The 15,389-nt window shown below is 38.4% G+C and overlaps 1 protein-coding gene across 1 annotated transcript in view; it reads left to right on the forward strand.

Moving 5' to 3' along the window:
- Nucleotides 1-15,389, forward strand: part of NF1 (neurofibromin 1) — a gene marked incomplete at both ends in the record, with an annotated part of 286,281 nt that overhangs the window by 84,660 nt on the left and 186,232 nt on the right. Inside the window, 3 exon segments of the mRNA XM_080712594.1 lie at nt 9,269-9,442; nt 9,879-10,001; nt 10,191-10,265. Coding sequence (XP_080568720.1) covers nt 9,269-9,442; nt 9,879-10,001; nt 10,191-10,265 — 372 coding nt within the window.

Consider the following 15,389-nt stretch of genomic DNA (forward strand, 5'->3'; position numbering starts at 1 on the left):
TCAGTCTCCACATGTTTATGTTGTTTCTCTGGATCTTCTTATAGTTTATTTCTAGTTTCATTCCATTATGGTCTGATATGACACAGGGAAGTATGTAACATTTTTTAAATTTGCTAGTGCTCATCTTGTGTCCCAGGATGTGATCTATTTTGGAGAAGGTTCTGTGAGCAGCTGAGAAAAATGTAAACTCCTCTGTAGTTGGGTGAAATATTTTATATGTATCCAACAGGTCCATTTGGTTAATGGTGTTCTTTAGTTCTGCGGCATCTTTACTGACCCTTTGTCTTAAGATTGGTCTAGTGTTGTGAGAGGTGTGTTGAAGTCTCTCAGTATTATTGTATTGGGATTTGTGTGTGACTTCATGTCACAAAGAGTTTGATTTATGAAAGTAGCTGCACCTAAGTTTGGGGCATAGATGTTGAATATTGTTATTTCCTCTTGCTGGATTATTCCTTTTATGAGTAAAATATGACCTTCGTCTCTTGTAATAAGTTTGGGTTTGAAGTCTAACTTGTCTGTTATCATAGTTGCTTACTCCTGTTTGTCTTCGGGTTCCATTAGCATGGATTACCTTGCTCCAGCCCTTTACCTTGAGTTTGTTCCTATCTTTACTTGTAAGGTGTGTTTCTTGTAAGCAGCAGATGGATGGATTCTGGTTTTTAATCCATTTTGCCACTTTGTCTTTTTATTGGGGAGTTGAGGCCGTTTATATTTAGTGTGATTATAGAGAGATAATTTTTAATTCCTAACATGTTAAGATTTTATTTCTGTTTGAAATACTGTTTATTCTTCTTTGCTTAGTTGTCTGCTGAATGGGAAATCTTGTTTCTTTGGTTCTGGCGTGTATTACCCATTTCTTCTTTGCAGTTAATCTCCTTGAGTATTTTCTCTAGCGCTAGGTTTGAAGACATAAATTCCTTCAGTTTCTGTTTGTAATGGAAGCTTCTTATTTCCTCATCTAATTTGATAGTTTTACTGGGTAGGAAAGTTTTGACTGCAAGTTGTTTTCTTTCAGGGTTTGGAATATGTTACTCCACACACTTCTGGCTTTCATGACTTGGTTTGGGAAGTCTGGAGTGATTCTAATTGGTTTGCCTCTGAATGTCACTTGGCCTTTTGTTTTTGTTGCCTTTAAGATTCTCTCCTTGGCTTCCACATTAGTCATTTTGATAATTATGTGGTGTGGGGATCCTCTTCTCCAATCCTGTCTAAAGGGAGTTCTATAAGTTTCCTGGACCTGTGTATCAACCTCTTGCTCTGTGTTTGGAAATGTTTCTGCTATCACTTCCTTGAAGAGATTATTGATCCCTTTGATTTCACCTTCTTTTCCCTCCTCTATTCCATTTATTATTAGTTTAGGTCTCTTAAAATGAGCCCATATTTCTTCAATGTCAAATTCCTGCTGCCAGATTTTTTTTTCTAAATTAGAGACTATGCATTCATTTTTGGAGTGATCATCTTCTAAGAGCGGAATTCTATTCTCCATGTGGTCTAATCTGTTATTTATACTTTGAATTGAGGTTTTTACTTTAATGATTGCATCCTTTATCTCTTTTTGACTCTCTCTGAATTCTTTTAGAAAGTCCTCTATTATTTCTACAGTTATTTTTCTGACTCGTTCGTCTAGAGATCTCTGAATTTCTGTGTTATCAGGTTCTGATGTTGTGGGGTTGTGGGCATTCATTGCTCCATTGTTATTCCTGTTTCCCATGGTTTCGGAAGTTTGTGCCTTCTCTGGGTTCTTCCCTGGGTCACTACGACTTCACTTAGGTTGCTGTGGATCTTGAGTCTGTGGTATCTCAGTCACCACTACTCCTTTACTGGGTTGTATCGCAAAGTCTCAGCCCCAGGGAGTCAATCGAGGCTGCTTTAGACCATGGGGGAGCCAGGCTGGGCATTCTCCAGAGGGAGCTGCAACTATGGTGTGATATCTCTGCCACCGCCACTCCCCCACTGGGTTGGACTGCAAAAATTTCTGACCCAGGGAGACTATCTGTGGAAATCCCTGGGAGTGCAGTACTGGGATTTCTCCTCTAGGGGCCTCAATTTGACTTATGGTTGTTGAGTGTGCTGATGAAGCTGTAGTAGACTTGGTGAACTTGATGCTGCCACTGCTGGCAATATGGTGCCGCTGCCACGCCCTTGACCGTGAGGCTGGCGTATTTCTTCTCTGGTTTTGAGCTTCGCTCTGAGTCCCTGCAGGGTGTGCTGAGCCCGGCCCCTGGGAGCTTTAGACGCTCCTTGCGCTGAAAAAACTGCTGAATGCTCTCCGGCTGTTTTGCAGCTGTTCACCGCAGCTTGCTGTCCACAGCTCCTCTCTGGAGCCTGATGGCTTGTTGAGTGCGCTGATCTGGAGCCCTCCGGTGAATTTGCTGCTTCTGCTGCGTCCTCGGCCGTGAGGTTGGCATCGTTTCTCCTCTCTGGTTTTGAGCTCCGTTCTGAGTCCCCCTTCTCTCTGGAGCCTGGTGCTGTGAGGGAAGATGGCGCAGGCGCAGCTCCGCACCGGGGCTCTGGCCGAGGCACTGTGGGCTGGTTTCTTTTCTGGTGTCTGGTTGTTCTTCCAGCCCTCTTTTTCTCTGTTCCTTGTATTTACAGTTTTTATTTCTCTGCTGATGGTGTTTTCTGGCTATGAAAGGCGCTGATTTTGTGGTAATAGAGATCGATTGTTAGCAGGACTCGTAAACGCTGCTTTTCTCCATCGCCATCTTCCCGGAAGTCTCTTATTCTTTATTTTGAAAAAGGGTTTCACTGAATTGCAAAGGGCCTCACTAAGTAGCTGAGGCTGTCCGTGAACTCCGATCCTTCTGTCCCAGTCTCCTGAATGCTGGGATTACAAGCGTGCGCCACCATGCCTGACTTCGTTGTAACTTTTATAGTGTGTTACTTGTGTGTACTTATATTTATGTTCACCTAGTACTACTGAAATAATTTACTTCATTTTAGAACAGTTTTCACAGAATTTTATTAAGAAGGCAGTCTACTACATATCCATCTATATTGAAATTGACACTATCACAAACTTGTCATTTGAAGAGAATTTTATAAGCCGGGTATGGTGGCACATGCTTGTAATCTCAGTACTTGGGAGGCTGAGACAGGAAGATAGCAGGCTTGAGGCCAGCCTCAGCTACTTAGTGAGGCACTCTGCAACTTAGTATGACCCTGTTTCAAAATAAAGAATAAAAAATTCGGCTGAGAGTGTAGTTCAGAGGTAGAAACCTCCTGAAGTCACTCTCCATACAGGGGGAGGGGAGGAAGAGCGAGCGAGCGAGCGAGAGAGAGAGAATCTTACAATTTTATATAAATTAAGAATTGAGTTATTAATGTTCCTGCTTTATTTAAAGTTCAGTATGTACTTGTTGTGCTATACACGTTTTTCTTTTCTTTTTTGCGGTACTAGGGTTGAACCCAGGGACATTCTCTCTCAGTCCCATTTTTTAAATTATTATGTTTGAAACAGGGTTTTGATAAGTTGCAGAGGGCCTCACTAAGTAGCTAAGGCTGATGCTGAACCTGTAATTCTCCTGTCTCAGCTTCTGAACCATGCCCGGCTACACTTTTTTTCTCTTCCTTCCTTCCTTCCTTCCTTCCTTCCTTCCTTTCTTTCTTTCTTTCTTTCTTTCTTTCTTTCTTTCTTTCTTTCTTTCTTTCTTTCTTTTGCCAGTTGGGGAGAAATATTCTTACACTAAACACGAATGGACTCTTATATAACTTGGCTGTAGATAAAGATGCTCAAAATCAGCCTAATGAGTCACTACTTTGTAGAAATATTGGATGGGAAATTTATGCATTGGAGAGTAGATAAATGAACTAGGAGTTACTGACAGTCCATAGATTTGTAGTGTTCTTCTTAGATCTTTGTGTCAGCTTTTGAGGATACAATTTTTCATGTTAGGTTGTTTGGAGCCTTTTACATTGGTAGAGTTTTGTTTGTTTCTATTTATTGGGAAAATAGAAATAATTAAAAAGCTACTATAAGTTCAGTACTCTTAAGTGAGTTTATATTTAATAATCATAATCACAGCTATATCTTAATAATCATAATCACAGCTATATCTTTCTAATTATCAGTCATTTGTATATCTTCATTGAGTTGCTAATTTTTCAGTTGAAATTTTTGTTTTTTGTTGATTTGTAAGGGGTATGGGTAATACATTTTTGTCTGGTTTCTGTTTTTAAACTTTTATGGATTCTTTATGCTATGTAGATGTTAAAATTTGTGTGTAGTAAAATTAAACTTAGTTTGGGTTCTTTTGGTCTCTCTCGCTCTCTTTTTTTTTGTGTGTGTGGTACTGGGGTTCCTGGAAGCCCTTCTACCTCCGGGCTACACTCCCAGACCTATTTTTATACTTTTTATTTGGAAACAGGGTGTCTTAAGCAGCGTGGCTGGCTTCGAACCTGCACGATCCTCCTGTCTCTCCCTCCCAAGCGTGGGGATTACAAGCGTGCATCACCATGCCCGGCTTGTAGTTAAGATTTCTAATGGCTATTTCGAGGTTTACATTATGCAGTAGTTGTAGTAGATCAGATTTTCTCCAACACTGAATGACTTTTAAAAAAAAATTTTTAATGCGGAACTGGGGATGGAACTCAGGGGCATTCTACTTCTGAGCTACACCCCCAGTCCTATTTTTATTCTTTATTTTTTGAAATAGGGTCTCACTGAGTTGCAAAGGGCCTCACTAAAATATCTGAGGCTGTCCTCGAACTGCAATCCTCATATTTCAGCCTCCTAAATGCTGGGATTATAAGAGTGTGCCACCACAGCTGGCTTAGAATGTCTATTTTTGTTACCCAGGCTTAGACCAGAGGCTGCTGGGGCTTCTGGCTAACTAGATTTTGTAGCCTTCCCACATTGTAAATAAGGGAAAATGATTTATTTATTTTGTGGTAGTAGGGATTGAGCCCAGGGGCACTTTATCTCTGTGATGCACCTTTAGCTCTATTTTATTTATTTTTTTATTTTGAAACAGGCTCTTGCTAGGTTGCTGAGAGTCCCGTTAGGCTGCTAATGCTCTTCTTGAACCTGTGATTCTCCTGTCTCAGCCTCGTGAGTGCTGGGCTTGCAGGCATACATTGCTATGCCTAGTTCCCAGAAAACGTTTTTAAAAAGGGAAAATCAATTCTATTGCAGTTTGTTCCAAATAAAGAAGACAGCCTATCTGCCTTTGTCCATTCTATGCAAATATTATAATTGATAGGAACAAAAAGCCAGGAAATACAAGTGTAGATTTAATGTAGCTAGGGAGATGCTGCAGCTCTGGTTCTCAAGAATTTTGTGGGCATCAGGGTTTTGGGAGCAGTTTCAGCTTCCAGTCTCAGCACGAGCTTAAGGCCTGTAGAAAGCTGCAATGGAGAAAGTAGCTTAACAAACAGGGTAGCAGGAAAGGGAGACATGAAAAAACAAACAAAAAACATTTGGGGTCAGGATATGGTGATGAACACCTGTAATCCTAGTACTTAGGAGGCTGAGATAGGAGGTTGTAGGTTCATTCAAGGCCAGCCTCAGGAATTTAGCAGGGCCTTCAGCAGTTTAGTGAGACCCTGTTTTAAAATAAAAAATAAGCTGGGGCTGGTGGCACATGCTAGTACTTGGGAGTCTGAAACAGGAGAATCGCAGATTTGCAGCCAGCTTCAGTTACTTAGTGAGCCCCTCTGCAATTTAGTGAAACCCTATTTCAAAATAAAGAAAACAAAATAGAGTTGGAGGTATAACTTGGAGGTAGAATGTCCCTGGGTTCAATCTCCAACACTGAAAAAAAAAAAAAAGTGCCAATTAAAAAATAAAATAGGTCAAGATGTCTAGTCCAGAGGCAAAACACCCATGGATTCAATTCCCTAGTACCAAAAAGAAAAAAAAAAAAAGTACGGCTGGGCCTACTTACTTGAGAGGTTGAGGCAGGAAGGTTGTAAGTTCAAGCCTGAATAACAGTGAAATGGTGTGTGTGTGTGTGTGTGTGTGTGTGTGTGTGTGTGTGTGTGTGTTTGGAATGGCTTATTTTATTGTTCTTCTTTGCATTATTAGGGATTAAGCCAGGACGTAGCACATGTTAGCCAAGTGCTCTACCACTGAGCTAATTTTCCAGACCTTTTTATTCTTTTAAGACAAGGTCTCAGAAGTGTCCGCCGGGCATGGTGGTGCACACTTGTCATCCCAGTACCTAGGAGGCCAAGACAGGAGGGTCACAGGTTTGTAGCCATCCTCAGCTACTTAGTGAGGCCCTCTGCAACTTAGTGAGATCCTATTTCAAAATAAAGAATAGAAAATAAGACTGGGAATGTGGTTCAGAGGTAGAATGCCCCTGGGTTCCATCCCTGCCCCCCTCCCCAACCAAAAAACTTTGATTTTGGGAAAATGCTTTCAGTCTTTTACCATTTAATATGTTAGCTGTTGATTTTTTATATGCTTTTATTGGTGCATTATAGTCTCACATCATAATGTAAATTATGTTGATAGTTACACACACGCACACAGCAGTGGGCTATTGATTTTTACTATATGGCCTTTATCATGTTGAAGGAATATTTCTCCTATTCCCAGCTTGAGTGTTTTTGTCATGTTGAAGTTTATCAAATGCTTTTTATATATCAATTGAAATGACCATGCAGGAGTTTTCTTTTAGTCTATAAATATATTACATTGGTGGTTTTTTACTATTAAAACTTCCTTTAGCTCCAGAAATAAGTCCTACTTGGTCATGGTACATATTCTTTTTTAAATTCTACTGAATTTGGTTTGCTATTTTTTGTTGAGGATTCTTTCATGGATATCTTTAGGAGATATTGGTATATAGTTTTCTTATTGTGTCTTTATCTGGCTTTGATATCAGGGTAATGATAGCCTTTAATTTTGTTGGTGCTGGGGATTGAACTCAGGGGTGTTCTACCTCTGAACAACACCCCCAGCTCTATTTTGTTTTATTTTCTCTTATTTTTTTTGTGGTATTGGGGATGGAATCCAGGGGCATTCTACCTCCGAGCTCCACCCACAGCCCTATTTTTTATTTTTGAATTTTGAAACAGGGTCTCACTGAGTTGCAAAGAGCCTTACCAAGTAGCTGAGGCTGGCCACGAACCTGTACTCCTCCTGTCTCAGGCTCCTGTCTCAGCCTCCAAAATGCTGGGATTACAAGCATGCACCACAATGCGGGGCTTTTTGTTTTTTTATGTATTTATTTATGTATTTATTTATTTTTTTGCGGATCTGGGGATGGAACCCAGGGGCGTTCTACCTTCGAGCTACACCCTCTGCCCTATTTTTTAGTCTCTTTATTTTTGAAACAGGGTCTTACTAAGTTGCAGAGGGCCTCACTAAGTAGCTGAGGCTGTCCACAAACCGTGATCCTTCAGTCTCAGCCTCTCGAATGCTGGGATTTACAAGCATATGCCACCACGCCTGGCCTTTTATTTTTTATTTTGAAATGGTCTAAGTTGTGGAGGGCCTCACTAAGTTGCTGAGGCTGAATGTGAACCTGCAATCCTCCTGCCTCAGCCTCCCAAGTACTGTGTGCACAAGTGTGAACCATTACACCCAGCTCTTTTTAATTTTTTGAAAGTATTTGAGAAGGTTAGGTGCTAATTCTTTAAATGTTTTGTTGAATTGGAAACTTTTCATTACTGCTTTAATCTCCTTAATAGTTTCATTCATATTTTCTTTTTCTTCATGAGTCAGTTTTGGTAGATTGTATATTTCTAGGAATTTGTCCAGTTTGTTCATAGTATCCAATTTGTTGATGCACAATTTTTTATAGTATTGTCTTACAACCCTTTTTATGTTTAAAAATTCTATAATAATGTTACTACATTCATTTCTGACTTTAGTAATTTTAGTCTGCTCTCTTTTACTTAATCTAGCTAAGCTTTGTCAATTTTGTTGATTTAAAAAATCAACTTTTGTTTTTCTTGCGTTTTCTTTTTTGTTTTCCTGTATTCGGTTTAGTTTCCTCGGTAATCTTGATTTTCTTCCCTTTGCTAGCTGTTTGCTGTTCTTTTGTAAGGTCCTTAAGATGTGCAGTGAGGTTACTGATTTGAGAGCTTTTTTATTTTTAATATAAGTATTTACAACTGTATATTTCTCTTAGATATGCTTTTATTGCATCCTGTATGTTTTAGTATGTTTTGTTTTATTTTCATTTATCTCAAGATATTTTAAATTCCCTTTCACTTTTCATTTTTTTCTTTGATACATTGCTTAAGATTGTGTTGTTTAATTTTCTCATATCTATGAATTTGGTAGTTTTCCTTTTGCTTTTGGTTTCCAGTTCCATTTCCTTACGATCAGATAAGATACTGTGGATACTTTTTTCTTGATAACATATGGTCTGTTTTGGAAAATGCCCCATGTTCACTTGAGACAAATGTGCATTATTCTGGTGTTTGATGAGTTTATCTTTTGACAGATTATATTTGAGAATATATGTAGGTGGAGATGTGAGGTTTTCATTTAGGAGAGAAACCAAGTAAAGAAATATGTCAGTGAGCTGCAAAGGGTTGAATTGCAAGAATGGGGAATCTTTTTGGAGGGGACAGAATTTTGAGTAGTAGAACAACTAGGGTATATTCTTATTTAGAAGAATAAAGGGTAGACCAGGTGTGCTGGCACAGTTATCGTAGTACTTGGGGAATTGTGACAGGAGGATCACAGGTGTGGTGCTAGCAGTGTTTAGTAACTTACTGAGACCCGGTTTCAAAATAAAAAATAAAATTGGACAAGGGGTGTAGCTCAGAAGTAGAACACCCCTGGGTTTATTCTTCAGTATCGCTAATAAATAAATAAATAAATAAATAAATAAATAAATAAATAAAAAGAAGAAGCAGTTTGGCATATAATGGTAAAATATTTATATAGTTAAGATAATTCTGAAAAGGAGGTTATGGTCATCTTAATTCTGTTTTGAGTTTAAATGTTTGGGAAGGTCTGTTTCTCTTTCTTTCTTAATTCTGGGAATTGTATGTCAGACCTTGTGCCAGTACTCAAGTCTGATTGTAAGTTGACAAGCCTCTACCATTAAGCCATATCTTCATCCCAGGACTGTTTCTTATATTAACTGTAATAATTCAACGGGGATAATTGAGAAGAGATTTGTTTTTTTAGACTTGAGAAAGATTTAAATGACAACTATTTACATTATGAAATTGAAAACCAAAATATAAATTATGTGTTCTTTACTGTCAGCATTTTGAGGCTCCTAATTTTCTATTTTAGTAGTTAGGTCTGAAATACAAGGAACTTCAAGGATGATCTTATTGCTGTATATTCATTCTGTAGAAGTTGTTTCTGGACAGTCTACGAAAAGCACTTGCTGGCCATGGAGGAAGCAGGCAGCTGACAGAAAGTGCCGCCATTGCTTGTGTCAAACTGTGCAAAGCGAGTACTTACATCAACTGGGAAGATAACTCGGTCATTTTCCTGCTGGTTCAGTCCATGGTGGTTGATCTGAAGGTACCATTCTATCCTCTCTCTGCTATGAATTTTAAGAAAAGTAAATGAGGAGTAGACTAATAGAAGTTTATGCTGGAGCTCACTGCGGCCTAGAGTTCTAAGTAACCCTTGACCACAGGTTCATCGGACCTGCTTTTGTTGTCAGTCTAGATGGAGAATTGAAGAACAACAGAAATAACCAGTTTTCTTAAGTTAGCATGTATATACAGACTTGAGTTTAACATAATGAAGAAAATATCTCCTCATAGGAGCCATACGTGGCGTTGGAAGGCTTGCATCAGATGAGTGAACCACAGTAGTAGTATAACAGTGCTTTTTCTGGCAACTATAAGTGCCTGTCACCTATGTGGCTGATTGATGTTACTACATACTAGCAAACAAACCAACAAACCATATAACTACTTAAAGGCCTTTGTTCTCTATTTTTTTTTAATAGAACCTGCTTTTTAATCCAAGTAAACCATTCTCAAGAGGGAGTCAGCCTGCAGATGTGGATCTAATGATCGACTGCCTTGTTTCTTGTTTTCGTATAAGTCCTCACAACAACCAACACTTCAAGGTGAAAGCATTGGTTTTATCCAGCGATGTCTATTGATGCTGTTATCACAGATGTGAAAAGACTAGAAGGAGGAACAGGCGCTCCTTATCATTGTCTCTTGCTGTGGTGCTTTGGTGTTAATTTCGCCTTGCTGTCACTCGTCCTCACCTGTATTGCTGATGGAAGGGTCTGCTGTTCTCTCTCCCCCAGATCTGCCTGTCTCAGAGCTCACCGTCCACGTTTCATTATGTGCTTGTGAACTCACTGCACCGGATCATCACCAATGTAAGTCCAGAGGCACTGATGACCACTGCGGACGGCTCCTCCTCCCTGCCTTTTAAAAAGAGGTTCTTGGCTTTCACAAATGTTCTCAACTTATAGCATAGGAGGATTTGTCTAGTGATTGTTTTTTTTTTTTTTTGGTGCGTGCGTGTGGTGCTGAGGATTGGACCCAGGGGCCTTCTACCCAAGCTCCACCCTCAGCCCTTTTTTATTTTCTATTTTGAAACAGGGTCTTGCTAAGTTGCTGAGGCTAGCTGTGAACCTAAGATCCTTCCATCTCAGTTTCCCTTACAAGCGTGCGCCACCATGCCCATCTAATTGATTGTATTTTTAATATTCAGTCTTGGCCTGAGAGCTCTTACTGAGAAAGATGGAGTTAATAGGATCTTGTGAAGAATAAAACCTAAAACATTTTTTAAACAAAAGCCCTTGAGAGTAATGTCACTGAAAATATAACTTATCATTTTCATTCCAAAGTTCTTCACATTTTATTTGAATATTCTTAGCTCTTTCTCAATATTTGATGCATTCTGATTTATGACCTTACCATTTAAGGTAAAGTAATAGCATTTATATTGTATTCCAGTATGGCACATATACAAAATGGTGAGACCACATTTGATTGTACTTCATAATCCTCAAACCAAAAAGATATTCGCAAATGAAGTTATTAAAAGATAGTTGTGATGTGGGCACATTAATTAGAAAGATAGTGAAACTTTATTAGATTCATACTATGGATCTTTAAAATTCCATTTATCTATGTATAAACAGTTGTAACTTGAATGTCCTCAGGTGTTATTTCCATAATATTTTATCCATTGATAGATGTTTACGTGTAAATTGGTTAGCTTGTTTTTGTTTTTCTCCCTTAAAAAGGCTTTACTCATTGATAACTTAGTATATTTATCCCATTTATAATCAAATTTCATTTTAAGACTATTTGGTGAGGTGAAATTACCTTCCTCTCATTTGACTTGAATGTATTGAATTAAACCAAATTCTTTATATATTTCCTTTTTTTAGACATACCTTCAAGGGAAATATGGCTGTTGTTAGAGCTATTTGGCCATACATTCAGCTTTCTCTACGGAGTGTTAGAAGCATTTGGGAAAGACTGCTGTTTGTTATTCAGGCCTGCCCTGTGCGGTGCAGGATCTTTAGCATCTGTGGTCCTTGTCTCATTAGATGTTAAGTGGGCCACACCCCTGCATTATGAACTGGGGGGAATGGTACCCTCCTCAGTTGAGTATCGCTGAGTTAAATTACAGGTGTAAGTAACATTGACTACTCTGTTCCCAAAGGGAACGTTTAATGAATCTGATTGTAGATAAGTCATATTTGTACTAAAAACTGGAAAAAGAAAGTGGCTGTACTTTTGGCAGTACAGTGAACCACCAGGGCATTGTACCCTCAGGGTTTACTTTTAAGTTCATTAAGGAAAAAAAAAAGATTTCTCTGCCCCCACTTCAGGTTTATGTATAATCAGAGGCAAAATGTTACTTTTTCCTCCTTTGGCTCATAACACCAAGAGTATCCCTTTTATTAGAGTGGATGGTTTTGTAATAAATGCTTAAAATTTGTATTTAATAAACCCAAGGGTTTGGGTTGATGCTTTGTGGCTAGTTGCCTTAATTGTGAACTGTTTTTGTCTACAATTGAATATATAGAGCACTTTCAAGCATGGACTGGGCACTGCTGTAAGTGGCTGAGCTGCTCCTGTCGGGCCTCGAGCCTGCCTGGTGGTACCTCGTGCATGCCTCAGTGTACTTGGTGAAGTGGTTGTGCATCCTCCTGTGTGGGAACGAGCACTGCATGTATGAGGGGTGTGTCTGTATTTGAGGTCGTCAACACGAATATCTGTTTCGTAAAGAATCTGTATGATTAATTAAAAAATATTAAGCATCAGTAATTTTTGATGGAGTAGCTTAAAAGTAACATAAATATTACTCCAAAGTATTTCTTAAAGTTATTCCTTAGAAAGTGACACTTGACCATTAAAGATTGTTTAGTAAATTTTTATTTTTTTGTCAGCCCTCCATTCCCTTTGGTTTAAGGCTAAGAGATACTGGCTCTAAGGTATTTTCTGACTGGAAAGGTCTGTTTATAAAAGTATGAAAATTAATGGAATTGTCTATTATAGTTTAACTAAAGAAATTTATTACAGATATATTTTATGTCTTGAAATCACAGGAAGTTTTTTTTTTTTTAGATATTTGGAATCCTGATCTTAAGTTCATTAGTACTGTGAAATTTCTTTTTAAATGATTTTTATACATTTTATAAATTCTCTTCTTTCATGGTTCTTTAGACAGTTCGCACAATTTTTATTTTTATTTTTTAATTTTTGGTGGTACTGGGGTTCCTGGAAACCCTTCTACCTCCGGGCTACACTCCCAGATCTTTGTATATATATATATATATATTTATTTTTATTTGGAAACAGGGTCTCTTAAGCCAGTGCGGCTGGCTTCGAACCAGTGTGATCCTCCTGTCTCCGCCTCCCAAGCGCAGGGATTACAAGCTTGTGCCACCATGCCTGGCAGTTCACACAATTTTAAAAACTGTCACATTCTCAAATAAGATTAAAGTTTTACTGATTTTTTTTTTTTTTTTAGTTTATGTAGAAATAGTAAGGGTATATAGAGTTTTATTTTTCTTCTGTGAAACATGCAATTTTTCTTTTTTTTGGTGGTACTAGGGATGGAACTCAGGGGCAGTCTGCCTTCTAGCTACATCCCCAGCCCTATTTTTTATTCTTTATTTTGAAACAGTATCTCACAGAATTGCAAAGGACCCCACAAAGTAGCTGAGGCTGTCCCTGAACTGCGATCCTTCCATCTCAGCCTCCTGAATGCTGGGATTACAAGTGTGCTACCACGCCTGGCTATACTCATGCAATTTTTTTTTTCTTTTCTGTGCAGTACTGGGAATGGAACCCAGGGACATTCTACCTCTGAGCTACACTCCCAGCCCTATGTTTTATTCTTTATTTTGAAATAGAGTCTCACTGAGTTGCAAAGGCCTCACTAAGTAGCTGAGGCTGTCTGTGAACAGTGATCCTCCTGTCTCAGCCTCCCAAATGCTGAGATTGCAAGCGTGCACCACCACATATGGCATTAATTGCAATTCTTTTTTTTTTTTTTTTTCCTTTGGTGGTACTGGGGTTCCTGGAAACTCTTCTACCTCTGGGTTACACTCCCAGACCTATTTTATACTTTTATTTGGAAACAGGGTCTCTTAAGTCAGCGAGACTGGCTTCGGACCTGTGTGATCCTCCTGTCTCCGACTCCCAAGCCACAGGGATTACAAGCGTGCGCCACCACACCCGGCAACGCAATTCTTAAGTACTGCTTTTAGATCTAAAACATTTCATTGTTTCTTAGAAAATCTGAAAGTCTACTCACTATTTGAATTTAACTGCAATGCAAATTTTTTTTATCAGCTTTTAATATGAAACTTAATCTGGGCATGGTGGTACACATCTGTAATCCCAGCACTTAGGAGATTGAGGCAGGAGGATTGCAGTTCGAGGACAGCTTCAGCAAATAGACTCTCATCATCCTCGTGAGACCCTGTTTCAAAATAAAAATAAAATAGGGTTAGAGGTGTAGCTCAGAGATAGAATGCCCCTGGGTACAATCCATAATATCATAAAAAAGATTAAACTATCACCTTTTTTATTATGATATGCCATAAGAGGTGAATTACAGTTATATACTTAATCTTTTAAGTTTCCTTTAGGTTAAATTAGATATTTTACTGGGAATTAAAAAAAAATAATCCACAGCTGGGCATTGTGGCGCATGCTTGTAATCCCGCACTTGGGAGGCAGAGACAGGAAGATCGCGCAGGTTTGAAGCCAGACGTGCTGGCGTAAGAGACCCTGTTTCCAAAAATAGAAAAGTATAAAATAGGTCTGGGAGTGTAGCCCGGAGGTAGAAGGGCTTCCAGGAACCCCAGTACCACTTACAAAAAAATGATAATAATAATCCACATATGAGCTGTTTATCTTAGCTATCATCATATATGCTGTGGTGTAGTTTTCTTTCTTTTTCTTGTGGCAGTTTCTTGTAACTTATTGACAGTTCACATATTGAGAGGATCTCTTCTGAGAACTCATGGTAAAAGGAATTATTTTCAAGGCATTTGAAGATCATTGAAATTATTTCTTAATGGAATTGCCACATAATTTGTTCATATAAGTTTTATATTTTTGGCAATCAATTTAGTATTTTTCAAGGAAAAATGTCTATTTCAATGGACTAGTTTCAGAAAGGACACATTTAGTAACTGCTCAAGATTATATAATTTTTTTTTTTACTAACTCTATGATGCCCAGTTTTTAGTTACTATTTTATTTGAGTGTATCATTTACTTTAAAGTGATGGATTATTTTATTATAAAAAGTGAAAAGTATGAAAATCACTGAATATTAAGCCTAAAATTATTTTATAGGTGTACCTAGTACCACAATGCAGTTTAAACAGTTTATCAAAAATAATAAAATAACACAGTAATTTGGTTAAGATGCTAAATAGGATGCATATCTCTTTATCATTTTCTAACAAGATGTTATGGAACCTGTAGGGTGAAGAGGACCCTTTTCTCAATGTATTTTGTCATCATTCAGCATTTTTTTACTTTAAGCTGATTAAATCAAGTTGTATAAATTAGTAAGTATATGGAAAATCAAGTTGCATTAATTGCTTTGGAAAGTCAGATGACCAAAATCATTCCATTTTGTGAAATCTCCTATATTGCCAGATTGAGAATTGATTATTTGAACAAACCATCTTAAATAAAATAATTGGCCAGGCATGTTGGTGCACACCTATAATCTCAGTACGTGGGAAGCTGAGATAGGAGGATCACAAGTGTGAAGCCAGCAAGGCTCTGAGCAAGTTAGCCAGACTCTGTTTCCAACTAAAAAATAAAATAGGGCTGCAGGTGTAGCTTGGAGGTAGAGTGCCCTTGGGTTCAATCCCTGGCACCACACGCACATACACATCTCGGAAGGAATTGATGAAAGTATGTTCACACTCACACACACACACACACGCACACACACACGTATTTGTAGGATACCAGGTGTAGTGGCTTGTACCTGTAATCTCAGCTACTTGG

Source organism: Muscardinus avellanarius, assembly GCF_963383645.1.
Source record: "Muscardinus avellanarius genome assembly, chromosome: 16".
Lineage (NCBI taxonomy): Eukaryota > Metazoa > Chordata > Mammalia > Rodentia > Gliridae > Muscardinus > Muscardinus avellanarius.